Below are 27,558 nucleotides of genomic sequence, written 5' to 3' on the forward strand. Positions count from 1 at the left end.
GGGTGCCTGTCCAACCTGTGCTGTGAGGGACGGTGGGAGCGGTGGCTGCACGTTCCACTTCCCCCTGCCATGTGAGGGAGGTGGGGAGATGGCCAGGGAGTGAGTGGGCGCCAGGAGACCAGACCTGCTGAGCCCACACTCGAGCACCACGACCAGCACAGCAAGGGACCTGCTCCTGGTTTTTCAGATGTCATCACACTTTCCCACAGGCTTCCCCTCGATGGCACTGGGCACTCCCTCAGCCCCGGCCCCAAACAGCCCATTCAGGGGCCTGGCCCTGTGACAGCTCCCTGCCCAGCTCCTGGGAAAAGCTCCACGCCAGCACAGGAAAGGATGGCTACCCCACATTTTGGGATCCTCAGCAGAGGTTGGTACCTGACCCCATGGATGGTCCTCCCGCCCCCCAACAGTTCAACCTCCATGTGCCCGGCTGAGTCCTCGGCGATCAGAAACGTGTGGCAGATGAGACGCAGCCCCCGCTGCTACACACACGAGAGCAGGTCACAAGCACGGGAACTTCTCAGGATGCTCAGTGGGCCTCTCCACTGGGGCCATTGACAGCCCTGGCAGGTCCCCACCAGAACCCATGGAAGGTCTGGGGCAACCAGTGTGGATGGGCCGGGCTCTCAGGCACCCTGTGGACACTGGGCTGACGGATCTGATTAACTGGGAGCCTCGGAAACATCGCAGCAGAGGCCGGAGCCCGGAGGTGAGTCTGGGAGGTGGGACCAAGCTCGGAGTTGGGCAGAGGAACACACAACTCCTTACATAACCACCAGTGGCTCTGAAGTCTAGGAAGACGGTCGGAGAAGGGCCCCCACTGATGGCTGATGCAGCTGGGACAGGAACGTGGAAGATGTGTGCCAATCTGGCCGAGACACAGACACAGGTACCACAGCCGGCCCCGGCAGCATCAACACGAAACAGCTTCTGGGGGGCAGCCGGTGGCCCCTCCAATCTGTCCCCATCCCAGCTCTGACTCACCCACCGAGGGCCATCAGACCAAAAGCCAGTAACCGCTCGAATCCTGACCCTGGCCACGGCGCTCCCACCCCAGCAGTGTATTCACACCGCGAGGGATCGTGCCAGCTGTGCATGGCCAGCGTGGGCTCACACGAAAGCAGAGGCCAAGCCGTCCCAGGCACCGAGGAAACTATGACACAGCACGTTTCTCCTCGCAGGCAGGCGCACGTGTGAAAACCAGCCCAGCTCCGTCTCTCTCCCACTCACCCCATCAACACAGAATCTTCATCACTCAAGGACCCCTGAGGCCCAAGCTGGCTGTGCGGAGCAGCCCTGCGTCTGCTGAGGTCCCTTCGCACCTGGGGGAGGGGCGCGCTGCCAGCCTCCCCAGCAGCCAGCACCCCCCGAGAGGGAAAGCCGCCTCCCCCAGCAGCCCAGTCCCCCCCTTCAGCAGCCCAGTCTCCCCAGGCCCACAGCTCCCCACAAGCCTGACTGGGGAGGCTGGTTGTTGTTTTGGTTTTTTGTTGTTTTTTTTAAAAAAAAACACCTTGCAAAATGGTCGTCAGAAAAGCACCCACATTCCCACATCCCTGCCAAACACCATGCAGCCCCCAGACCCCTCCGAGTCTACCTCCAACCATTTCAGAATAGAAAACAGGACGCTGCAGCCCCACTCCTCGCCACCATCCGAGGACCCCGATGGAGTGAGCCGTGCACATTAACCCTGGCCGTGCCACCCAGACTCCAACCCAACACTGTCAATGCAAAACGGGGGCTCAGACAGGCAGGAGGCCAGGCTCGAGACGGAAAGACCGCAGGCCTGGAACAGGTGCTGGCTGTTACCACCACCAGCCCTGGCACCTAGGGTCTCCAGACTTCACCCGTGGTCTCATCAATCTGCCCACCTGCAGCAATGCAGAATGGAGAGGAAGTGGCCATCCGTCCTGGCCCCGACAGACCCACAGACCCACAACCAAAAAGCATCGGCCACAGTGAAACTCCCAACAGCCAGCAACTCCCTGGGGCCAGGCAGGCAGACGAGCCCAAGATGATTTCCCCAAGCCCCCCGGCCCCCAGCCCTCCACAGCCGCCGCCACGCATCCACCAGGCCTGGGCCACACACCATCCGTCCTCGGGGTGAGCATGTCCCTCCAGCAGCCCCTGCCTCGCTCAGAAGGTCCCTCCACAGCCTTATTTTTCTAAAAATCTGTCACCCGCAAAACAACAGCCTCTCACTGCGTTTCCCCTGACATTGCTGGGAGCTGCTGCAGCCGCGCGCCTTCCCCGGGCCGTGGCACCAGCCGTGTTGCCACCCGGAGCATCTGTGCAGCGCACAGGCGGTGGCAACGCCGGGACTCAGACCCAAAATGCTGACTCGGGCACCGTCCTCCGCACGCACAGGGCCTGCAGCACGGCTGGCCCGGCCCCGGGGGCGCGGAAAATCCACGGGGGAGATGCCCCCGACTCACCGGCTTTCTTCTCCTGCCTCCTCAGCGCAGATTCTTTATGCTCTGTGCGCGGCGGGCGTGCAGGGAGGCATCTTCCTTCCCGTTGACGAGCTGATGCTGCGTCGGCTCGCCTCCGGCCCCGACAATAGGCAGGGAGGCTCGAGCGCGAGGAGCAGATATTTAACGGAAGGCCGGCTGTCCTGTCCCCCGCCCCTCACATCCCTGCCTCCTCATGTCTCCAGGCCCGGGTGGTACCCGGCTCCCCCGGGAAGCTGTAGCCAGCAGCTGAGGCACAAACTAAAACACGGCATGGATGTGCAGGAGCTGACGCTGACGTCACAGGAAAACAAGCATCTCCGCATCAGCACAGTCCAGAGAGCGGGCAGGCAGCAGCCAGACCCAGGCAGGGCTCGGACTCAGCGGACCTTGAAAATGCGACATCGGAACAGAACCCAGCTAAGCCCGGGGTCCTGCAGGTTGGCCTGCCAGGCTGGGAGTGGGGGACAGCGCAGCTGTGGCCGTGGCGAGTGACCTCTGACCTGCGTCCAAAGGCTGTGAATGGGCTCGACACCAATGGCCAAGGGCCCCGAGCACTGTCCCACAGCCCAGGAACGGAGGGGGAGGAGAGGAGGCATAGGGGCCTTGCGATGTGGTTGTGTCCACCCCACAAACCCCACCAGTGTGTGTGGGGACGGTGGGCACTGGGGGGCAGGAACAGGAAAGGCCAAGCTTCCCCAGGCTGAAAACTGTCCCGGCTGGCCTGGAAACGCACACCCCCAGCCTAAGGCAGGAGACACCCGCATTCCCAAGACCAGACCTCACGTGCTGTGCTGTGCCTGGCTGTGGCCAGCCCGGGCTCCTAGGGAGACCCAGAGCCGCCACCGCCGCTGGGTGGCCTGACCCTCCAACCCCCACCCTGGTACCCTGACAAACCCTGGGACCTGGTCATCACTGGCAAGTGAGACCTGGCATTTTCCTCCAATCATAAAAAACATGGGGGGTCGCGGGGTGCTCAGCTGGGAATTCTGCCCACTTCCCCAAACGCACTCGGCACTCGTGCTGAGCCTACATGGGCCGCTTCGCACTGGGGGTGCAGAGGGACAGAGGGGAGTGTCCTGCAGACCTCTGGCTCTGACCAGTCACACCACACGCTCCCTGCATTCATACGTGCTGTGCCCTCGATGCTCCAGCACCTATGGCCCTGCTGACCCTGGACGGACGGCCCCGAGAGGCCAACCGATTCCTAGAGACAGCAAAGGACTTGTCCCACAGCGAACCTTTCAAATGCAAACCCGCCAACCCAGAACTCTCACCTGGGCCCACCTCCTACACGGGCCCGCAATCGCCCCAGGGGCCTCCCCAGGTCACAGGGACAGCCCCTGCACCCCAGAGCCTGCTGAAGTTACTCCACCTGGCCGACCCAATGCCTGCTCCCCACACCTTTCCCATGGAAACCACAGTAAAGGCCCCACCCATACATCCCCCTGCCTCCAACCCACCCGGCGCTTGCCCGCATGGCCCCGCGAGGCAAGAGGAGGTCTCCCCTCGGAAGCTGAGTAATAAACGACCTTCTCAACGGCATCATCTCCTGAGGGCTGGCCTCCCACACCTGCCTGAACAGTAATAAAACCTCCATTTCAATCATCAAGCTCATAAACCTGTGTTTATCTGCATTCACGGAATGGACTCCGGGCCAGAGCCCCGGGTTCAAATTCCAGCTCTGTCAGCAGCTCACCACGAGGCACGGCCACTTCTCCAAAGAGCCAAGCTTCCCTCGTCAGGCGGCTGACCAGCTGCGTGAGGGGCATTCCGTAAAATGTGAAACACATAAACCTAACACGTGCGTTTCACTCGACTTCCCAAATCTACGGGGAACGAGGGCTGGCAACCTACACTGCCTAGTGCTCCAAATCAGCAAGCTAGGATTTCTACGCTTTTAATTGGCTGAATAAAATGAAAAGGATAATATTTTGAAACACCGGAAGAGTCTATGAAATTCAGATTTCAGCGTGCATAAAGTTTCACTGGGACACGGCCATGCACCTCCTTGGGTGCTGCCCACGCCTGCTCAGAACCCCAGGCTTCAACTACCTGGCCCTGGACAGAAGCAGCTCGCAGACCCCTGGCTAGGCCTATAAAATCATAAGACCACCGAATACCACGGCCACGCTGAGCTCCCACAGGAAATACGCGTTTATCCTGGTCCAGTGTAAACTTCACACAGACGGCCAGCTCAGCAGCACCACCACTGTCCTTCAGCCAACTCCTCTCTTCTAATCCATCCCAAAATATCCAGCTTTGCAGAACTCTAGGACATTCAGGCTCAGCAGGCAAATTGCCAATTTTATTAGACGCCTATTTTAGGGGGAAAACTAGCTTTTCCAGTTTGTTGCAAATAATTTGAGACAAAGCTGAATGAAACTGGATTTTTTAATAAAACAATAGACATACCTATAAATACCAGGGAATCACAGGCATCCGTTGATAGGCTTCCGTGGTAACCCGCCCACCTAGGCCTGGAGGACACCAGCAGCGTCCCCACTGTTCCACAGGCAGTCACGCAGCCCCACTAGGCTTGGCCGCCTCCTCTCAGACGCCGCCGGGGCCTGGAACACACTCGGTGGGGCCGCTCTCTTCCCACTTGACCCTCCCTGGGTGGGAGAGGTGGCAAGACGGCCTCACTAAGCACTTACTATGTTCCAGGAGCTCCTCTAAACCCTGTCGAGCCTCACAAAGCCCCCTTTTACAGAGGAGGAAACTGAGGCACGGGGAGCCCCACCCACATGCCTGAAGTCACAGCGCAGGCTCCCTGCCGGTGGGGTTTGAACCTGGTAGTGCAGGCGCCCCCCTGAGCAATCGGCCCCCACATTGCCCAGGTCGCATGCCCAGGTCACACGCCCAGGTCAAACACCCAGGTCACATGCCCAGGTCACACACCCAGGTGTACTGGCTGCTCCCAGCAGGCGACTCCATGGTAGCCCCGGGCCCAGCACCCTCCACGTCCCTGTGGGGATGGTGTCCCGGCCAAGGACCCCTCTCTGCCCCAGGCTACAGGGCTATGAGGGCGGGAGGCAGACGGGCCAGGGGATGGATCTGGGGATCCCGCCATTGCCCCAAGTGAGACACTACAGCCAGAAGGCCCCAGAGCCTCAAGAGCCCCTTCCCCTTCCTGGCCCACCCCGGCCCCTGCAGCCGAGGACTGTCCCCCGCCAGCCCCACCCCAGCCCCTGCAGCTGAGGACTGTCCCCTGCCAGCCCCACCCTGGCCCCCACTGTGGGGTCAGGAAGGGCCCCTCCACGCCCCCCATGGCTCCACCCACATGGCTGCAGCCCCTTCCCCTGCTATCTGCCCCAGGACCACCGGCCCAGGAGAGCCCAGGTTCCTCCACTTCCCCTACACAGGCCAAGGCGACTTTGCCACCCTTGCATCCAGAGACCTGCTATTAACATCCCTGGCCATGAAAACCTCCTGCTTGCCAAGTAGAAATGGCCTTGGAGCTGGGTTCAGGGGCTGAGCAGGGAATATACCCAGAGGCAAAGGCAGTAGTCACGGTGTCCTCCCGGCCAAACCCCAGGGGCCCCACCAGACCCAAGGGGTGAGGCTCGGGAGGGTCCCAGCTGCCTGGGGCCTGACCCAAGCGTTCCAGGCTCCAGAACCCACTACCGGGACCACCCTAAGTGACAAGATGGGCTACAGTGGGGTGGGGCTGCCTGCTACAGGCAGAATGTGGAATGTAGGACACCTTTCCCCAGGGTGCAGGCTGGAGCAGGGTCCCGCTGCCCAGGGATGCCATCTGTGCTGTGGACAGGCAGGAACCAACAACATGAAATGCACAGGGCAGCCAGCACTGGCTCTGAGGACCCCGAGGACACCACCAGCTGCTAAGTGGGGTCTGCGGCTGCCCAGCCCAGCGGACTTTGTATTTCCTCCATGGACTCTAAGGACCTCGGAGGCCTGGTCCAGCTGACCATCCAGCGCTGCCCTCAGCAGGGTCTGGGTGCAAAGCCAGGCTACCCCCAGCACCTCCTCCACAGGGCGGGCACCCTGAGTCTTCACCACACACCACAGGGAGGCCAGTGGGGCCCGACTGGGGACCACCCTGTCCCATGGACGCTGCCCAGGCCTGAGGCTACCCACTGAGGAGCCCCAGAGCCTCTGGACTGCAGCAGCAGCAGAAATAACCCCACCCAAAGGAAGACTGGCACTGCTGCCTATAGCATCCACCCCTCCCTCCACATGATGGGCCCGGCCATCTAGAAACAGGAAGCCCCTGGAGCCAACACGGAGGAGCCAGGGTGTCGGGAGGTCCCTCGCTTACTGCCAGGGTTCAGGGGACCGCCCACCACCCACCAGGGGAAGTGGCAGAAAGGGCCCTGGCTGTCGTCTTGACATCTCCCTCCCTGCCATGTCCACCTACTGTCCTTTGAGACAGGTATCAACACTCGCTCCAATGGGGGTCTGGTCCTAAGCACTTTTACACACGATTTTATTTACAGTCACCCCGTTTTACAGGTAAAGAAAAGGCACCACTAAACAGGTCATTTGCTCAAGGTAATGGCAACGTTCTGGTTGGTGGAGCCCCAGGAACTTTCTGGACACCCACTCCCTTTCCACTCCATGCCCCCTTGCCCAGGACCCTCCCTGCCAGGTACAGCAGCCTCCACCCACGGGGGTTCTCCAGCTGCCCATCACCTCCTGGACCACGCCTCCCAAAGGGATCACCATGGCTGGGACCTGCAGCTGGGGCTGGGTCCAGAGAGGCCAAAGGCTAGAGGATCTCAGTTTCAACGAGCACAGCACGGATGCAGGGGAGGGCTCTCCCAGGCGGGGCTGATGGAGGTTCCGGGGGTCGCATTGGTTGGGGTGTTGCTGGAACACTAAGGACAAGCGACTGCAGAACGGACGCCGTTCAAGATGTGGCCGGCGGGGTGGTGACCAGCAGGAACCAGGCCACGTGTCCCCGTGGCGGCCGGCGGGGTGGTGACCAGCGGGAACCAGGCCACGTGTCCCCGTGGCGGCCGGCGGGGTAGTGACCAGTGGGAACCAGGCCACGTGTCCCCGTGGCGGCCGGCGGGGTGGTGACCAGCGGGAACCGGCCACGTGTCCCCGTGGCAGCCGGCAGGGTGGTGACTGGCGGGAACTGGGCCACGTTTCCCCAACTCTGAGGGGAGGCTGCCCACCCAGGCCTCCCTGCTTAGAGGGGTCCGAAAGGGGCGTCAGTCTCAGTTCCGCTGAGCACCGGCTGGGCCTGTCCCAGCCAGAAGAACCTACAGAAGAGCCACCTGCCGTCTGTCCTGCCAGGCGCCAGCCCAGCACATGGTCCCAATGACCAGCGCCACTGGCAGCACGAACCTCTCACGGGGCGGGGGCCTGGGCAGAGAGCATTTCCTGGGGACAGAGCCCACCCACAAAGTGCTGGTGGAGACAGACCACCCAGCACTCCCACCAGATCAGAGGCAGACCTTGATGTAGTCAACTGTGGTGCGTTGAGGATGGGCCTCCAAAAAGACAAGTCCATGTCCTACTCCAGAAGCTGTGAGCGTGGCCCTCCTTTGGAAAAGGGTTCCTGCACGTGTGATTAAGGCCAGGTCTCAAGGTGAATGTCCTGGACTGCCCTGGTGGGCCCCAAAGCCGACCACCGGTGTTCCAGTGAGAAAAGACACAGACATGGGGGAGGTTCAGGGTGACAGGCCAGAGGCTGGAGTGATGTCGACAAGCCAAGAGTTGACAGCAGCCCCAGAGCTGGGTGGCCAGGAAGCAGGATGCTCAGAGCCTCCCAAGAAAGCCAGCCCTGGCCACACCTTGGCCCGGGTCTGCAGCCCCCCGGCTCCAGCTTCCCCTCTGGGGTGGGGGTGGCAAGGAAGGAGGGGGGTCTCTGAGAGTGGCCCTCCCACATGGCCGCATCGAAGCCGGGCCGCCCCACCCCTCCCTAGCGATGCTCTCCTGTTACCAGGGCCAGGCTGTGGCTTGCAGCTGGGGTCTGCCCCAGAGGAGCTGCTCGGAGGTCTCTGGATCCAGCCTTGCTCTCGCTGCTGCCCCAAGGAACGTACTGCTGCCTCTCACGGCAGATGTGGCTCAGGCCGACAGGGCCGCCACACGTCCAGAGTCCCGTGGCCTGAGGGATCTGCTGCATTTCGGGCTGTGAGTCTCATCTGCTCAAGTCCAAGAGAAGGGCCCCGTCCCAGGTCAGCCCAGGTGCCAGCGGATGCCACCCCAGACACAGACAGGCAAAGCGGCTCAAAGACCAAAATGGAAGAAAATATATTTGTATCACTAGGGGAAGCCAGAAGGGAAAATATTAACAGATTTGAGTATTGAAACAAAAATCACACATACCATTTCTGTGTGACCAGATACAGCAAGGAGGGGCAAAGAAGAGGCACCTGGGAATCTACCGGCCACACACTGGCCTCACCCGGCACTGCAGTGAACGGACAGCGAAGATGGAGAAACAAGCGGGAGAGGGGCCCGAGGCACCTGCGGCCCCTCATGCGGACCCCCGTGCCACCACCCTCATGGGCCCTGGGCAGCCTGGCACACGTGGCAGCAGGTGGAGCCCACAGACCCCAGCTCCACCGCCCGATTACTCCGCCCCAACACCACTGAGGCTGCCACGGATGCACACAGGGGATCCCCACTCGACCGGGGCGTGACCAGCCCTCACCTCCCCCAAAAAACCAGGCGCTCCTGATCTCATCACACGCTCAGCCCCGAACGCCCCAGCCCCCACCAGTGTCCATCAGCAGAGGAACGGACAGACAGGGTGAATCGCATCACAGAATTCATCCAGCCATAAAAAGGAACGAAAAAGCAACTAGGGAGAACACGTAAAGAAACAGAGAACTTGAACAACACAGTAACCCACATAGCTCTGACAGACACAGCAGAGCGCTGTACCCACAGCGGCTGCACACCCTCAACGCACACGGGACGTTTTCCAGAACAGAACACAAGTGAGCCACAGACTCAGCCTCGGTACATTTCAAAAAACAGACATTATCCAAAGTATATTCTCCAACCACATCAAGATGAACTTAGAAATCAGTTAACAGAAAGAAAACAGAAGAATTCACAAATATATGGAAATAACACTACACACTCAACCAATGGATAGAAGATGAAACCACAAAGAAAATCAGAAAAATGCTGAGAGATGAATGAAAACAGAAACACAACATATCAAAATTTCAGGGATGCAGAGAAAGCAATGCTAAGGAGAAAATTTATAGTGATAAACTTTTTGTGTGTGTGAAACACAGTTTTGCCATGTGGCCCAAGGCTGGTCTCCAACTCCTGGCCTCAAGTGATCCTTCCTCTTCAGCCTCCCAAAGCACTGAGATTACAAGCATGAGCCATGGCGCCTGGCTATGGTGATAAATATTTGAAATAAAAAAACAAGAAAGATCTCAAATTAACAACCGAATTTTACACTTTAAGGAACCAGAAAAAGAACAACCAAAAGCTGGCAGAAGGATGGGAATAATAAAGATGAGAGCAGGGCCGGGAGCAGCAGCTCATGCCTGAAATCCCCACACGTTGGGAAGCCAAGGTGGATGGATCATCTGAGGTCAGGAGTTCGGGACCAGCCTGGCCAACATGTGAAACCACATCTCTACTAAAATTACAAAAATCAGCTGGGTGTGATGGCATGTGCCTGTAATGCCAGCTACTCAGGAGGCTGAGGCAGGAGAATCACTCGAACCCAGGAGGCAGAGGTTGACATGAGCTGAGATCGAGCCACTGTACTCTCTCCGTCAGAGAGACAGACAGAGAGAGAGAGAAAGAAAGAGAACCTCCCAACAAAGCAAAGCCCAGGGACTGATGTCTTCACAGGCAAATTCTACCAAACACTTGAAGAACTAACACCACTTTTCTCAAACTTTTCCAAAAAAATTGAAGAGGAAGGAACACTTCCTCACTCATTCTGTGAGGCCAGCACTACTCTGATACCAAAGCCCAACAAAGTCACGACAAGAAAGCCTCTGACCATTGAGTCTTATGAACATGGACATAATTATCCTTTATGAACACAGATGTAATTGTCCCTTATAAACACGGATGTAAAAATCCTCAAGAAAATACTAGTAAAATGAATTCGACAGCGTATCAAGAAAATTACACACCAAGAGCAAGAAGGATTTTTTCATGGGATGCAAGGATGGTTCAATGAATGAAAATTAAAGTAATATACCACATTAACAAAATGAAGGTAAAAAAAACACATGATTGTCTCAACTGATGCAGAAGAAGCATGTGACAAAATTCAAAGCCCTTTCCTGATAAAAACAATTGACAAACTTGGAATAGAAGGAAACTATCTCGACATAATAAAAACCATGTATGAAAAACCCACAGCAGACATCACACTTAGTGATGAAAACCTGAAAGCTTTTCTTTGACGATCAGGACAAAGGCAAGGATGATTGATCACACCACTTTTTTTTTTTTTTTTTTTTTTTTGAGACAGAGTCTGGCTCTGTTGCCCAGGCAGGAGTGCAGTGGCGCGATCTCCGCTCACTGCAAGCTCCGCCTCCCGGGTTCAGGCCATTCTCCTGGCTCAGCCTCCCAAGTAGCTGGGACTACAGGCACCTGCAACCACGCCCGGATAATTTTTTGTATTTTTAGTAGAGAACGGGGTTTCACCGTGTTAGCCAGGACGATCTCGATCTCCTGACCTCGTGATCCACCCGCCTGGGCCTCCCAAAGTGCTGGGATTACAGGCATGAGCCACCGCGCCCAGCCGATCACACCACTTTTATTCAACAGAGTAGTGGAATTCTAGCCAGAACAATTAGGCAAGAAAAAGAAATACAAGGCATCCAAATTAGGAAGGAAAAAGTAAAATTATCTCTGTATACAGATGATATGATCTTACATGTAAGAAAGCCCTAAAGTTTCCACAGAAAGTTGTTAGAACTGATAAATTCAGCAAAACAGCAGGCAAAAAAGTCAACACACAAAAATCAACTGCACTTTTATACACTTACAATAAACAACCCAAAAGGGAAATCAAGGAAACAATTCCACTTGCAACAGCATCAAAAAGAATAAAACGTTTAGGAATTAACCAAGGGGGTGAAAGACTTGTACAAGGAAAACTGTAAAACACTGCTGAAAGAAATCAAAGAAAACATGAACAAACGGAAACACACTTCAGTTCATGGATTGGAAGTCTTCATACTGTTAAGATGTCAGGACTACCCAAAGTGATCTACAGAGCCAATGCAATCCCTGCAAAAATCACAATAATGTTTTTTGCAGAAATAGAAAAGCCTGTCCTAAAATTCATCTGGAATCTCAGGGGACCCCAAAACAATCTTGAAAAGGAAGAACAAAGCTGGAGGGCTCACACTTCCTGATTTCAAAACTTCCTACAAAGCTACAGTGATCAAAACAGTGTGGCACTGGCTCAGAGAGACACAGAGACCAATGGACTAGAAGAGACTCCACAAATGAACCCTCCCATATATGGTGAAACGATTTTCAACAAGGGTGCCAATGCAGTCCAATGGGGAGTCTTTTCACCAATGGTGCTAAGAAAACTGGACCTCCACATGCAAAGGAATGAAGTTAGATGCTTACCTTACACCACATACAAAAATTAACTCAGGATAATCCATGACCTAAACATAAAACCTAAAATTATAAAATCCTTATATGAAAGAGAAGGGGAAAAGGTTCACAACATTCGATTTGGCAGTGATTTCTTGGATGTGACACCAAATACACAGGCAACAAAAGAAAAAAATATTAAGCAGGATTTCAGGAAAATTTTAAAACCTTGTCCATCAAAAGGCACTATCAACAAAGTAAAAAAACAACCCACAAAACAGAGGAAGATATTTGCTAATCATATATCTGCTACGGGATTAACATCCAGGACAGAGAACTAGTAACACTCACCAACAAAAAAACCAAACAACCCATTCAAAAATGGACACAGGACGCGAAAAGACATTTCACCAAAGAAGACACAAAAATGGCCAACAAAGCCAGGCACGGCAGCTCACGCCTATAATCCCAGCATTTTGGGAGGCCGAGGTGGGTGGATCACTTGAGGTCAGGAGTTCAAGACTAACCTGGCCAACATGGTGAAACCCCCAACTCTACTAAAAATACAAAAACTAGCTGGACATGGTGGCAGGTGCCTGTAATCCCAGCTACTCAGGAGGCTGAGACAGGAGAATCATTTGAATCTGGGAGGCGGAGATTGCAGTGAGCCGTGATCGTGCCACTGCACTCCAACCTGGGCAACAGACCAAGACTCCAACTCAAAAAAAAAAAAAAAAAAAAAGAAATGGCCAACAGGCACATGAAAAAATGCTCAACATCACATCACCAGGGAAATGAGAACCAAAACCACAATGATATGCCACCTCACGCCCATAAGATACTGTCAAAAAACAGAAAACGACAAGAGCTGGAGAGGATGCGGAGACAGTGGCGCTCGTGCACTATTGCAGGGGGTGGAAAATGCTGCAGGCACCATGGGAAATGGCACGGCGGCTCTTTAAACAGAATTATCGGCCAGGTGCAGTGGCTCACGCCTGTAATCCCAACACTTTGGGAGACCGAGGTGGGCAGACTGCTTGAGCCCAGGAGTTCAAGACCAGTCTGGGCAACATGATGAAACCCTGTCTCTACAAAAAGTACAAAAATCAGCTGGGCATGGTGGCACATGCCTTTAGTCCCAGCTACTTGGGAGGCTGAGACAAGAGAATCGCTTGAGCCCAGGAGATGGAGGCTGCAGTGAGCCGAGATCGTGCCACTGAACTCCAGCCTAGGCGACAGAGCGAGACGCTATCTCAAAAATAAATGAATAAAAATAGAATGATCAATGATCCAGCAATCCCACTTCTGGGTCTACACCCAGAACTGAAGGCAGGATCTCCAGAGGTCACCGTGCACCCGTGCTCACAGCAGCTAAACTGTGGAAGTCACCCACGTGTCCACTGACAGAAATGGGTAAACAAAATACATCCATACAACAGCCTGCAGTTCAGTCTTGAGAAGGAAAGAGACTGTGACACAGGCTACGCATGGCTGCGCCTTGAGGACATGGTGCTGAGTGAAATAAGCTGTCACAAAAGGACAGATCCTGTGCGATTCCACTCACAGGAGGCCCCTAGAGTCACCAAAGTCACAGAAACAGAAAGTAGTGGGTGGGTGTCAGGGGCTGGGGGAGGCAGAATGGGGAGTGAGAGTTTCATGGAGACAGAGGCTGAGTCTGGGAAGATGAAGAGAGTTCTGGAGATGGGCGGTGATGATGACTGGACAGCAATGCGAATATCGAATACCAGTGAATTGAACCTTTAAAAAATGGCTAAGATGGGGCCGGGCTCGGTGGCTCACATCTGTAATCCCAGCACTTTGGGAGGCCAAGATGGGTAGGTCACTTGAGCCCAGGAGTTCGAGACTAGCCTGGGCAACATGGTAAAACCCCAACTCTACAAAAAGAAAAACTCGGCCAAGTGTGGTGACACGCACCTGTAATCCCAGCTACTCGGGAGGCTGAGGCATGAGGACCGCTTGAGCCTGAGAGGCAGAGTAGCAGTAAGCCAAGATTGTACCATGCACTCCAGCCTGGGTGACAGAACAAAACTCCGTCCCCCCCTGCCAAAAAAAAAAAAAAAAAGTTAAGATGGCAAAAATAGATGTTATGTGCATTTTACCAGAATAGAAAAAAGATCTGCAGCACCAAGAATGCCTCATCATGGATGAACCTTGGGAAGGTCAGGCGGGTGAAAACCACTAGAGGCAAAAGGACAAACATGCAGGATTCCACAGACACCAAACGTCCAGAATCCGCAGGGCCACAGAGACAGAGGCTGAGCGGAGGTGGGGCTGGGGCGGAACAGGGAGTGACCGCTGACGGGCACGGGGTTCCCTTTTTGAATATATTTTGGGTTTGTAACTACATAGAGATGATAGTTGTAAGTACAGTTTAGAATTTTTTTAAAAATCTATAAAACCAATTAACTTCATATAGACACACATAGAATGTGCTGGAAGGTCCTCTGCTGACGGTGAGACAGGCACGTCCAGCCGTCTGAACCAGGCCCACTGTACAGCCGCAGTCCTGCCCTCATCTGCCTCTGGCGTGCTCCATCCACTGTACACACCTCCCAGTCCGACCCTTCTCACTGACCCTCAGCCTGGGCAGTGCTGCCTGAGGTCAAAAACACCTGTGAACACCCCCACAGGCACTAAAACCACAGAGCCCCAGGCGGCGGCCACTGGCAACCAGAGCAGGGTGTCCTGTCTGAGATGAGCACCGAAGTCAGAGTGAAAGAAAGCACAGGACATCAGGGAGAGCGCCAGCCCCTAAGCCCTGGTGGCCTGGGACCCCAAGTGGGCAGCGTGTTCTCACACACTCCTGACACTAGCGCCATGAAACCCAACCCACGTCCGGGTGCCCATCAGCACACAGGGCAGGGCAGGGCTCCCCACCCCCAGCACCCGCCGCTGACCTCCTCGGCAAAGCCTGCCCCAGAGGCTCTGGCGGAATGTCCCCAACCAGGCTGAGTGGTCCCCGAAGCCGTGGAGCCATCCCTGGTAAACATCTCAAGGACCTACTCATGTGTCCCAGGAGGTCCCTCCTCGGGGCTTGGCCACATTCTCCGCATTCCCCACAGTGACTCGGCTGCCACCCCCATGACACACTCCCCTTCAGAGCTCAGGCTTCTGGGCATCCTGTGACCCCCCCAACTTCCCCTTCCTCCACGGCAGTGGCCGAGCAAATGTGGGCCTCCCTTCCCCACGCGAGGCTGGCAGGTTGTCCACACGGGCAGAGAGGCAACGCCGAGGTCGTAGACAGAAAGAGCAGACCCCAGGCCCCCAGGCAGGGTTGAGACAAGAGGCAGACATGTCGGAGAAATACGGCGGGCTTCCCCCGCACCCAGGGGCTACACTGGCCGCATGTGGATACCTCTGGGAGTGCACAGTCTCAGCACACATGGGACAGAGGAGCACAGTCCTGTCACCAAGTCAAAAAATCACCCAGGTGGCAAATAAACACGGCCCGTGGGTCCCCTCCTATAAAGCAGCAGCATGAGGCTGCAGGGCGCTGTGGAGGGGACAACCATCGTCTCACCCACGGGGAGTATCTGTCCTATCTATGTGTTTATGTATCCATAAAAACGCAGTGAACCGTGCCCTCCCAGGGTGCGTGCTCCAGGGTCCGTGAGGCGTGGGCACCCAGAGGGAGGGTCCCGGGAAAGGTCACCACCAGGGCAGCTGCGTAGGTGATCAGGGCCCTGACACCCACCGTCTGGCCACCTGCCTCCAAAGCCTCCCCGCCCCCTGCCTCCTCACACTCACCCTGCGCTGCCAAAACCACCTGGTGGTGTCCGCCTGCCACGGACATACCCCATCTCCTCCTGCCGGCAGGTCCAGCCCCAGACCACCCGCTCCATTCCTGCCAGGGCCCACCTCCGGATGGCTCCTCGGCCTTGCCGGCCACGGTGCAGGGACCCCGGTTGGCTGAGGGCCTGGAACCGGGATGCCACGCCGCCCTCTCCCCGGGCAGATCATGGAAATCCCATGGCTCCTGGGGCCTCCCCTACGCTAAGCGCTGCCAAACCTCTATTCAGCGCCACTTCTCGCTGGAAGCCGAGACTCTCGCCCCCTATGCTAAGCACTGCCAAACCTCTATTCAGCCCCACTTCTCACTGGAAGCCAAGACTCTCGCCCCAACTGCCCACTCACCCTCTTGGCCTGAATCTGCTCCCACCCCCGGTTCCCGCCCAACACAGGGCACCGCCAACACCCAGCATCCAGCCTGAGGCCAGCGAGGTGTGTGCCCTGGCAGCAGGGGTGGGGGAAGCCCTGCCCGAAGGGCACTGAGCCACGTGCCCTGCGCTGGACAGGCAGCAGCCTCGGTCCAGGAGCTCCTGCCCACACAATGAACAAAGCATGGCACGGATGCTGGAGGCCGTGTGGGGTCTGGAGAGTGGGGGTGGAACTCCACCAAACACAGCCATGGGGACAGCCCGAGAGCAGCGTAGCCACCTGCTCAGGGCCCAACAGTCTCCGGGATGCGGTAGGAAGTGAGGTCAGAAGCTTCCCTCTGAAGCCACAGCCCCCGGGACTCACTCTCCTTCCTCTCCCAACAATGGAGCCAGTGTGGAATCAACGGAGCCCCCACCCCAGCTCAGGGGCCAGCAGTGACCAGGAGGAGCAGACGACTGGCCTAGGGGTGGTCGTGAGCTGAGGCAGCCACAAAGGAGCAGTGTCCAGCCTCCCACCTGGCCTCTCCCTCCTAGGGAGACGGCAGGGAACCCCTGGACTTCTCATGCTACCAACCAGCCAAGCAAGTCCCCTGCCATGTGGTGCTGTCAGCCAGAACACGCACAGGCAGCAGCTGCAGTGAAAACCCCACCCGCGGTCACCAAGGCTGCTCGTGCCCTGATGCTCCACGAGGGTGAACCTCCGAAAACGGCACCACTGCCACCTCCGTGGCACAACGGATCAACAGTTCAACCCCGTAACATGCGAGACCGGCGTAGGAAACCCCAGTACTCACTGTCTTCTCCTGGACACGGCAGGCCAGGCTGCTCAGGGGTGCTCGGGAAAACTGGACAAGAGAGAGAAAGAGACAGCGTCAAGACCCTGCGGCTGCCACTCAACAGTCTCATGGAGGAAGTCCCGCCTCAGTCAGGCTGAGCACGTGGACTTCATGCAAGGTGCACGTGGCACTGCCAATGAGAGCCCGCTCCTGGGAGACGCAAAACCCTGTGTGTCTACGTAGGCCAGGCTCCATTAGGTAGGACTTTAAAACCCACGGAAAAACTTAAGAGTGAAAGGCAATCAGAGGGACCTGGACAGCAAAGCCATCAGAGGAAGCTACTGATTTGTATTTTTAAACTATATAAAAACGGGGAAGAAATGCAATTACTTCGAACACTGACTTTTAAAAGCACTTTAGATTCCACTTCTTCATACTCAAGACAGAGTTTAAAATTATTTTAACATATATCCTGGGCTTCCACAATAAATTATTAAAATAGGTGCTTAGGAAGTATTAAAACTTGGCTGGACATGATGGCTCACGCCTGCAATCCCAGCACTTTGGGAGGCCGAGATGAGAGGATGGCTTCAGGCCAGGAGTTCAAGACCAGCCTGGCCAACATGACGAAACCCCATCTCTACTTTTTTATGTGTGTGTGTATACACATAAAAGTATTGAAACTTTAATAAAACAAACATTTTTTGTTTTTTGTTGGTTTTTTTCAGATGGAGTCTCACTCTGTGCCCAGGCTGGAGTTCAGTGGCACAATCTCAGCTCACTGCAACCTCCGCCTCTCGGGTTCCAGCAGTTCTCCTGCCTCAGCCTCCCAAGTAGCTGGGATTACAAGTGTGCACCACCACGCCCGGCTAATTTTTGTATTTATAGTAGAGATGGGGTTTCACCATGTTGGTCAGGCTGGTCTTGAACTCCTGACCTCAAGTGATCCACCTGCCTCGGCCTCCCAAAGTGCTGGGATTACAAGTGTGTGCCACTGAACCTAGCCCTATTTTTCTTTTATCTAGAAAATAATGTGAATTTTTAAGGCACCATATCTTTCTATGTAGAGAGGCAAAATGTGCTTACTATCACAACCACAAAATGGCCTAGAACAGGCACATCTATGAATTTATTTATCTGACACAGGGTTTCGCCCCATCACTCAGGCTACAGTGCAGTGGAATAATCACAGTTCACTGTAGCCTCTACCTCTTGTGCTCAAGGAATCCTCCCACCTCAGCCTCCCGAGTAACTGGGACTACAGGTGCACCACCATGTCTGAATATCAAAAAAAAAAAAAAAAAAAAATTGGGGCCGGGCACGGTGGCTCACGCCTGTAATCCCAACACTTCAGGAAGCTGAGGCGGGCAGATCACCTAAGGTCAGGAGTTTGAGAACAGCCTGGCCAACATGGCGAGACCCCATCTCTACTAAAAATACAAAAATTAGGCCGGGCACCATGGCTCACGCCTGTAATCCCAGCACTTTGGGAGGCTGAGGCGGGTGGATCACGAGGTCAGGAGATCGAGACCATCCTGGCTAACATGGTGAAACTCCGTCTCTACTAAAAATACAAAACATTAGCCAGGCGTGATGACACATGCCTGTAGTCCCAGCTACTTGGGAGGGTGAGGCAGAAGAATTGCTTGAACCCAGGAGGCGGAGGTTGCATTGAGCTGAGATCGCGTCACTGCACTCCAGCCTGGGCGACAGAGCGAGACTCCAACTAAAAAAAAAAAAAAATTAGCCAAGTGTGGTGGCACATGCCTGTAGTCCCAGCTACTCGGGAGGCTGAGGCAGGACAATCGCTTATATCTGGGAGGTGGAGGTTGCAGTGAACAGAGATAGTGCCACTGCACTCCAGCCTGGGGACAGAGCCAGACTCTGTCTCAAAAAAATAAAAAAAGTTTTGGAGAGAGGGGGGGTCTCACTATGTTGCCCAGGTTGGTCTTGAACTCCTAGGCTGAAGTGATCCTCCCACCTCGACCTCCCAAAGTGCTGGGATTACAGTTGTGAGCCACCGCACCCGGCCTAACCTTTAAATTTAAAGCCACATTGATATAAAGGGCTAAGAAAATTAAGTGTTGTAACCAGGTAGCCCGGTGTCCAGGAGAATGATGGATCTGTCAGAAATCCATGGGTGGTTTCGAGCTTTGGTCCCATCTTGGACTCAATCGTCCATGGCCAGACGCCTGGCAAGGAGCCCAAGCTACGCCAGAAGTGGACACAGAGACAAAGACGTGACTGGCTGGCCACAGCGCTGGAACCACATTCACAGGCCCCAGACGCCCTGCAGTACCGGGGAGGAGCCCACGCCCACCTAAAGACAAAGTGGAAATGATCACAAGTCACATCTCCCATGCGTCAGCTCATCATGGGGCTTTGAACTTAAAGCTGAGGACAGCTGTGAGCCTGGAGCCGGGCCTAGGGAGCACCGGGCAGGTGAGGTGGCTGGTGGGGCTGTCCCCTCTGTCCACATGCGCCGCGGGCCCTACGCTGGCCACTGGAGCCACTGAGTGGTTTATGGGTTCTTTGTTAAGAGCAGTTTTCATTTGGGTTAATAAAATGTCAAAGAAAAGGCCGGGCGCGGTGGCTCACATCTGTAATCCCAGCACTTTGGGAGGCTAAGGCGGGCAGATCACGAGGTCAGGAGACTGAGACCATCCTGGCTAACACGGTGAAACCCCGTCTCTACAAAAAATACAAAAAATTAGCCGGGTGTGGTTGTAGGCGCCTGTAGTCCCAGCTACTCGGGAGGCTGAGGCAGGAGAATGGCGTGAACCTGGGAGGCGGAGCTCGCAGTGAGCTGAGATTGTGCCACTGCACTCCAGCCTGGGCGACAGAGCAAGACTCCGTCTCAAAAAAAAAAAAAAAAAGTCAAAGAAAAAAAACCCAAATGGCATTATATTAGACATCCCTAAATTCTCTGGCATCACAGGATTTTAAACCATTTTAAATCCCCCAGCTAGTCGGCAGACACCCACAGGCAGGAACAGCCCCCCAGAGCTGCCCACCACAGACCCCGCCACTAACCATGAATGATGAGGCCTTCGTCCCTGCACTGACGGGCCAGGCGGAAAGCCTCTTCCAGCTCCATCTGGGAGGACACCGTGCAAGGGTCACCTGGGTGGGGCAGGAGACGGTGCTGACGTCGCTGAAGGCCCGAGGCAAAGGGGGCTGTGACGAGCCCGCTCAGCACACCAGACAAGGGTCTGGTGGGGGGCAAAGTCCCGATGCTCAGATTGGCCACCTCCTGGCAGGGTCAGGAGGTCCAAGGATGGCCGTCCACACTAGGGAGTCACCTGGCCCCCGGTGCAGCGTCAGAGCCACCCCGGAAGGGAAGTCAGTGCACCTGCAGCCCTGGGCACCACTTGGAGGGCTAAGCAGTGAGCGGGGCTGAGGACACTCTCCTGAGGTCAGTCCTGGGCGGAGGGAGAGCTCCTTGCCCTCTATGGCTGGAAAGGGACATGGAGGTGTACAGAACCCAGGCCCTGCAGGGCTGTACCCAACCCAACGGGGGCGCTATCAGGCTCCACCCGCACGGCCGTGTCCTTGGCCAACAGCTGCCCGCCAGTCCCTGGGAGAAAGGGGTCTCTCTGGACGTCTCCCAATCCCCTTGTTTTTCAGGATGTGTCTGAGAGACAGGAGGTGGACACGGCAGGCCCTGGCTGCTTGTGCCCTCCCCGTGGTCCCCAGAATATGAAGAGCCCATCCTTCCAGAAGCACCTACCGAAAAAGGCCAGGACATGAGAAAGGAGGTCAGAGGAAGAGGTGAGGACCCGCCCAGGGTGGGGCAGGGAGACCCCCTGCAGGCAGTTCAAGACCAGAGCCCTTCCTAGGGGCATCTGGGCCCAGGTCCTTGATAAGCATCTGTGGCCAACCTCTTTCCCACCATCCCCACTGGGGAAAAGTTGGCGCCAACAAGTTTAATTCCACAGTTTTAAGTCTCCCCACAGAATTGGCTGAGCACACTCCGCACACAGAGGCTGCCCTGGCGAAGTCCCCTGAGGCTGAGGATTCTGGCCGACATGGGACAAGGGCTACCTTCGCTGTCCACCCACTTGAGGGTGAGCGGGTGCTGCTGGTGCAGACGACACATGTCTCTCACTTCCTCACAGAGCTCCTCGAAGGTCGTGGCGGCGTCCACGCTGGTGATGAAGATGTCCCTGGGGCAGAGGGGACATGGGCATCTGTTACCGTGGGGTATATTTGAATCAAATTAAAAAATGATTACCGACTAACCAAATCATTGATTAGATAAATGAAACTTTCCCCAAAGACAATATGACAACCCCCACCCCCTCCCCCCCCACACACACAAAATAGAACCATTAACCATAACCATAGTTTAAAAAATGGCCACCATTGCCAGGCACAGTGCCTGACACCTGTCATCCCAGCACTTTGGGAGGCCGAGGCGGGTGGATCACGAGGTCAGGAGATCGAGACCATCCTGGCTAACACGGTGAAACCCCGTCTCTACTAAAAATACAAAAAATTAGCCGGGCGTGGTGGCGGGAGCCTGTAGTCCCAGCTACTCGGGAGGCTGAGGCAGGAGAATGGCGTGAACCCAGGAGGCGGAGCTTGCAGTGAGCCGAGATCACGCCGCTGCACTCCAGCCTGGGCGACAGAGGGAGACTCCGTTTAAAAAAAAAAAAAAAATGACCACCATCAACTTCCTTGCACAGAGAAAAAAGCGCGACCTACCTGGCTGGAAAGAATGAGGTCAAAATGGGAAAAAAGAAAGTGCCCTCTTGTGGGAGGCCCGGCAACGTTACCTGGTCGGGCACCCGTTCAAGTTCACCCAAATGTGGGTGACCCCGGGATGGACACGAGCCGGGTCGGTGCAGGCCGCCGGCTTCGGTAAGGTAAAGGAAACCAGTCAGACCTGTCCCCAGACCTCGACGGTGCCAGCGGTGAAGTGGCGGGGATTAAATAATTCCATAATGAAAGGCCGCTCTTTAGACCCTGGAGTGGGGACTGGGTCCATTGCTGTAGCCACGACAGAAGCCCAGGCAGATTTTTTTTTTTAAACCGAGTCACACAGAGTCAGTGTGTTTTATCTTTTCAGCCCCAGACAGGACCTGAACTCCAGGCGCTGGGGAAGCTCAGGGACTCCCAGGCACCCTTTGAAGGCTGGCGCTTCCCTGCTGATAGGGACCCGAGGTCCCCCCTCACCTCCTGCACTGAGCACGAGCTGGTCTCACCCTGTGTGGAGGGGAGGGACCACCACAGGGCCCAGCTGGTGTTTCCTGAAACTCAGAGCGGGAATCACACCCTTGTGAACACACTGAATTTTCAGAAAAATCTACTGCTTTCTGACACCCACAAGAGCGCGGGGCAAGAGCACAGGGCCTATAAAAAGAAGCCTGAAGGGGTGTGAGATGTCCCAACCAGAGATACAGGCTCTGCTCTTCGCTGACACTGCTGGCTCCCCATCAAGGTTATCTGAATTCATCAGACAAGTTTCAAGAAACAAAGTTCTCGTCCCAGACAAGAACTCCAGTGCAAACAGAACACAGGATCCGTCCACAGCCGCGGCCCTGGCACAGCGGCCCAGGGCCCACCTGCCCCACAGGCCTCACCCAGTCACCCTGGGCCACCTGGGCCTGGGGGACAGACGCCCCAGCTACCCACCCCTTCCTGCTGGAACTGGCCACCCAGCACCTGCCCCCAGTGCCCAAGCACCCCACAGGAACCAACCTGGCTGGTCTTTGCCACAGCCCACAGCATCATGGCAGATTAGGAAAGTAAGGAATGGAGGGGGGTCACACACCCATCACCCTGGGGTCGCCCCAAGCTGACATCTACACCTGCTGCCTGACCTGGAGTCCAAAAGTCTGACCACCAGGAACTCCAGAGTGGGAGTCGGCCATCACTTCACCTTTGACCTCTTCCTGCCCCACGCCCCTACCCCTACAGTCCTGCCTCCAGTGGAAGCCAGTTTCCGGCCAATCTAGAGGCCAGGTGGGTGGCTCCAGTAAAACCCCAGGGCTTGGGAAGTGTCAGGCCACCACCTCCAACCCTATCCCAATCCTGAATCAAACAGCTGCCCTGTGCCCTTCGGCAGGGGCGTCCAGGACTCAGCACCCAGCAGCCAGCTGGGACGCCCGGGAGAGACTCCTGCGTCTCTGTGGGCCTCAGCACCAAGCCCTGGGCTTTGCACACAGAAGCTCTCTGAACACAAAAGTTGTCTGAGCTGGGCCAGGCGCGGTGACTCACGCCTTTAATCGCAGCGCTTTGGGAGGCCAAGGCGGGCGGATCACGAGGTCAGAAGTTTGAGACCAGCCTGGCCAACAAAGTGAAACCTCATCTCTACTAAAACTACAAAAGTTAACCGGGCGTGGTGGCAGGCGTCTGTAGTCCTACATACTAGGGAGGCTGAAGCAGGAGAATTGCTTGAACCTCGGAGGTGAAGGATGCAGTGGGCCGGGACCACACCACTGCAGCCTGGGCAACAGAGCGAGACTCAAAAAAAAAAGTCTGAGCTGAAAGAGGGAAGAGCCAGCACCAGTGTTTGTGGCCCTAGAAGAGCAGGCATCTGAGACTCAGCCTGGGAGTCTGGCCCAGGCCACCTGGGACTCCCTGAAAACACAAGTGCCTGGGGACCCCTCAGGCCCACAGGGGGCGGGGTGGGGGGGCGAGGATTGGATCTCAAGTGTGCTCAGAGGGCCCTGGGAGGACAGGCAAGGATGACAGGGTGGCCATGCCCCATGGGGGTGACTGAAGTGCTCTTCCTTTTTCTAAAGACTAGTCTTCCACGTGTCCACGCTCAGCTACCCCCACGGACAGCAGCGTCTCACCCCAGGGACAGAGTTTCTAGGGCTTTCAATAACCCAGTACTCATCCTGGCAGCCGCTTTCTGGAACTGTGTCATAGCCCTAAGGCCTGAGTGTCCCACCCCACAGCCAGTCCCCTCAGAGAGGCACCGGGTGCCCAGAGGGACGAGGAGCCAGAACGGGGAGAAGGGTACTTCACACTCTGCAGCAGAGAGGAGGAGGACCTGGGAGGGGAGAGAGGAGAGAAGGAATGGTAGGAGCAGGGAAGAGCCAGAGGGGAGACGTGCCCTAGAAGGGGGAGGAAGGTGAAGGAAGAGGTGTGGCAGGGAAGGGAGAGAGGGGAGAGCGGGAAGAGGAGGGAAAACAACAGGGAAGGAGGGAGGAAGAGGAAGGGGTGGGGAGAGAGGGGAGAGAGTCCGGGAAGGGAGGGAAGAGGAAGGGGTGGGAGCCTGGTCTCTCCAGCCTGGGAAACCAGAGTCACCGGGTGGAATTACACCCGCCCCACCACCAAAGTGCTCCCAGGGGCCAAAGCAAGGCAGAGGGAGGACGGGGCGGCCCAGAACTCCAGTGGCCTTGCCTCCGAGCCTTGGTCCCAGGAATTGGACGCCGGAATGCAGGAGGGTCTGGGCCCCTGCAGCCCCGCGGGTGTGGACCTCCCTCTCGCAGGACTCCCCTGAGCTCCGCACCATCACCTGTTGCCCAGTGTGGTGGCTCCAGGATGGCAAGGAGACAGGAAGCCCAGGTCCCTGGACAAGTCCAATAGCCAGAACGTCAACCACACCAAGTTTTAACCTGCTGACCTCCAGGCCAAAAGACATGGCTGCCCTACCTCTTCGGGTAGGGCTGGACGGTCAGTCCCCCAGAAATCCCTTTCTTCTGGTTCTGGCACCAAACCCGGGCCACTGCACCCCGAAGGTTCCAGGTGCTTGCCACAGGGGAGCTGCAAAGGCCCCAACCTTCCCAAAGAAGAGACAATTGAGCCTCCTCAACAAACCCGGGGCCAAGCAGCCCCAGATGGCTGACCCGAGACCCCAAGACAAGGTTCGCAAGAAGCTGAACCCGCTCAGACTCGCAGGGCACCACAGAGACCCCCGGGGCACTGTCCTGAGAGGACGTGGCCCGGGGAAGATGTCACCCGCCTAACCCTGCCGGCCGTCCCTGCCTCTGGGGCTCAGGTTGCCCACGCTGTAGCTGAGGACGCACCGGGGCAGGAGCAGCTTTTCGAGATCCCAAGGACCAGCCAGTGCAAGTCCGGAGCCCGCATTCCGCTCCCCTCCCTCTCCGCAGCAGCAGCCACCCTCGCGGGAGCGGAGGTCCCAGTTCGGGGCTCCTGGAGACGCGCACAGGTGGAAGAACAAACCCACGGGTCCTCCCCTCCCCACCGCCCACACTTCGGGGGGCAGCGACCCCTCCGCTGTGCCTGTGAGCCCGGCCACCTGGTGCAGCCCCCGCCACCCCCACCAGCGCTGCCCCGAGGCGGCGGCCAAGAGTCCAGGACCCCTCCGCTCCAGCACCTGACCGCGCCCCCTCCCACAGCCAGGCAAGGGCCTCCGGGGGGCGGGTGCGACGCAAGCCCCAGGGTCAGTCTCGGCCCCACCGTCTCCTCCAGAAACCCCTGTCCCCGCCCGACCGCCCCGAGCCCTGCCGGGGGCTGCATTGGAGCCACCGCGCCCGCGCCCCGGGTCTCCGGACTTTGGCTAAAGCGAGACCCCCGACCGGGTAAACGTGCAGAACGTTTAGGAAACGCTGATTTTAAGACACCCGCCAGGAGTTTTCACAACTTGATGAAAACTTTCAGTCCTTACAGGTTTGCGGCCAGAACGTCCCCGCCCAACTTTCCAGCGAAAACGTCTACCACAGTGACCGGGCCGAGGAGCTCGCGGCGCGGGGCCGACCCCAGGGAAACCCGGTCCCGGGGAAGGAGCCCGCGCTGTCCACGACGTGTCCGCGGGTGACGCTCACGGGCGGGGACCGAGGACCTCCCGCGACAGCCCCGGGCCCGCCGCGACCTCGCCGCCCCTTCCCTCCCTCCCTCTCGCGCAGGAGCCCCGACGGCTGCGCCCTCCCCGCCCTCTCCGCCGCTCACCCCCCGTAATGCGCCTTGAGGCGGACGCGGCCGCCGCTCCCTTCCATCTTGGGGCCGGTCCTGCTGGGCATGGCGCGCTCCCCCCGCCGCCGTCAGCGCTGCGCCCCGGGAGCTCCGGCCATGGCGCGGGGCGGAGGCGCCAGGTGGGGCCGCGGCGGAACGCGGAAGGCAGCGCTCAGGACCGACGGCGCCGACCCGGTCAACTCCGCGGAACTCCGGCGGCGCGCGGGGCGGGAGCGGGGGGCGCGCGGGGCGGGACCGTCCGGCGGGGGCGGGGGGCGGTGTCCGAACATGGCGGACCGAGGTGGAGCCAGCGGCCAATCCGCGGGGCGGGCGGTCCCGGGGCGGGCGGTGGCACCTGCGGCCAATGAGGGCGAGGCGGGGCCGCCACCTGGGCCAATCCTCGGGGGACCCCCGGCCGCGGCCCAATGGCGAGGCGCGGGCGGGGCTACCTGTCGGGCGGGGCGCGGCGCACCTGCGCCAATGGGACCGCGCGCGGCGCGGCTCTGCCCGGCAACCGGAGGGGCCCCGGCCTCTGGGACGGAGCGGCGACCCCGGGAACTCGCTGGAAACGCGAGTTCTCGGCCTTCGCCCAGACCCTCCGAATCGAAACTCCTGCGGCGCGCGCTGCCAGCCCGAGGGCCCCGCCGTCCAGGGGTCCCCTGACATCTCACACTTGCGGACTGAAGCTGCGAGGAGCGGAGAACCCGGCCAGGGTCACGGACGGGAGCGTCCGGACTCGGGTTCTCTGGGCCCCAGCCCCCCCTCCGCCCCCAGCGAATCCAAGGTCCCCTGTAGGGAAGGGCCGTCCACACTCGTGAGTGCAACCGCTCACTTCGCCCAGGTCAAGGACGCGGCATTGGCCCGAGTCGCCCATGACCTTCATTTCTGAAGCCACAGCCTCTCGGGCCTTACTCGAGGGGCTTGATCTGGACAATCGCCCTCCAGGCCCCTCCACCGCCGCCCAGCTCCCTGCCTCCTGGGCTCCTCCCCTGAAAATGCGGTTTCCCTGATCAGCCCATCCCTTACTGGCTGCATCCACTGAAGCCCAGACCTGCTGCCTGCAGGACCTCACCCAGGCACCAGGTGGACACCCAGACCCAGTTCCTGGCCTCGGCCCCTCTCCCCTGAGAGTGGACCTGCTCAGGCCACGCCCTCACACCCCTCACCCAGACACAGCCACCAGGACTTCAGCCACGTGCTTTCATCCCGCAGGTCGTGCCTGGCGCCTCCTTGATGCCAGGCCCTGGGGAGACCTGTGGCCACAGAACCCATGTTCTCCCTAGAGGTGGACAGGAGGCCCCTCTCCTACGCAGAAGCTGTCGTTTTTTCTTCTTAAACACCGTTTGCCCCTCCCTCCACCCACCGAGCCATCTCTGCCCCTCTCTACAGCAAAGCTTCTGCCAAGCCGGCCCTGCTCCCTGTCTACCTCTCCTGCCACCACCCACTCACACGTTTTAAATACAAGCCGTCGGTTCTCAGACGTTTTCTCTTTTTTTCTTTCTTTTTCTTTTTTTTTGAGATGGAGTTTCGCTCTTGCTGCCCAGGCTGAGTGCAATGGCATGATGTCGGCTCACTGCAACTTCTGCCTCCTGGGTTCAAACCATTCTCCTGCCTCAGTCTCCCAAGTAGCTGGGATTACAGGTGTCCACCACCATGCCCAGCTGATTTTTGTATTTTTAGTAGAGACGGGGTTTTTCCATATTGGCTAGGCTGGTCTCGAACTCCTGACCTCAGGTGATCCACCTGCCTTGGCTTCCCAAAGTGCTGGGATTA

At 57.4% G+C, this 27,558-nt stretch overlaps 1 protein-coding gene and 1 long non-coding RNA gene across 8 annotated transcripts in view; one reads left to right on the forward strand and one right to left on the reverse strand.

Moving 5' to 3' along the window:
- The window catches only part of PRKCZ (protein kinase C zeta), a 137,473-nt gene extending 111,400 nt beyond the window's left edge, over positions 1 to 26,073 (reverse strand). Inside the window, exons 1-4 of one of the 7 annotated variants that reach the window (XM_024355843.2) lie at positions 25,783 to 26,073; positions 20,962 to 21,083; positions 19,951 to 20,040; positions 16,936 to 16,986 (exon numbers count right to left, since the gene is read on the reverse strand). In XM_024355843.2, the coding sequence (XP_024211611.1) occupies positions 16,936 to 16,986; positions 19,951 to 20,040; positions 20,962 to 21,083; positions 25,783 to 25,853 (334 nt within the window). In that variant the 5' untranslated portion in view covers positions 25,854 to 26,073. Of the gene's footprint in view, positions 1 to 984; positions 1,004 to 1,230; positions 1,250 to 1,594; positions 1,614 to 2,086; positions 2,292 to 2,432; positions 2,742 to 16,935; positions 16,987 to 19,950; positions 20,041 to 20,961; positions 21,084 to 25,782 lie in introns of those variants that run through there. The other 6 variants (XM_024355847.3, XM_024355845.2, XM_024355860.2 and 3 more) reach the window with 6 other exon arrangements.
- A 217-nt stretch (positions 26,074 to 26,290) lies between these two features.
- Positions 26,291 to 27,265, forward strand: LOC129136387 (uncharacterized). Its single transcript, XR_008537933.1, has 2 exons — positions 26,291 to 26,868; positions 26,998 to 27,265. It is a non-coding gene; the product is annotated as an uncharacterized LOC129136387 (long non-coding RNA).
- The last annotated feature ends 293 nt before the right edge of the window (positions 27,266 to 27,558 follow it).

This window comes from Pan troglodytes, chromosome 1 (assembly GCF_028858775.2).
Source record: "Pan troglodytes isolate AG18354 chromosome 1, NHGRI_mPanTro3-v2.0_pri, whole genome shotgun sequence".
NCBI classification, from domain to species: Eukaryota; Metazoa; Chordata; class Mammalia; order Primates; family Hominidae; genus Pan; species Pan troglodytes.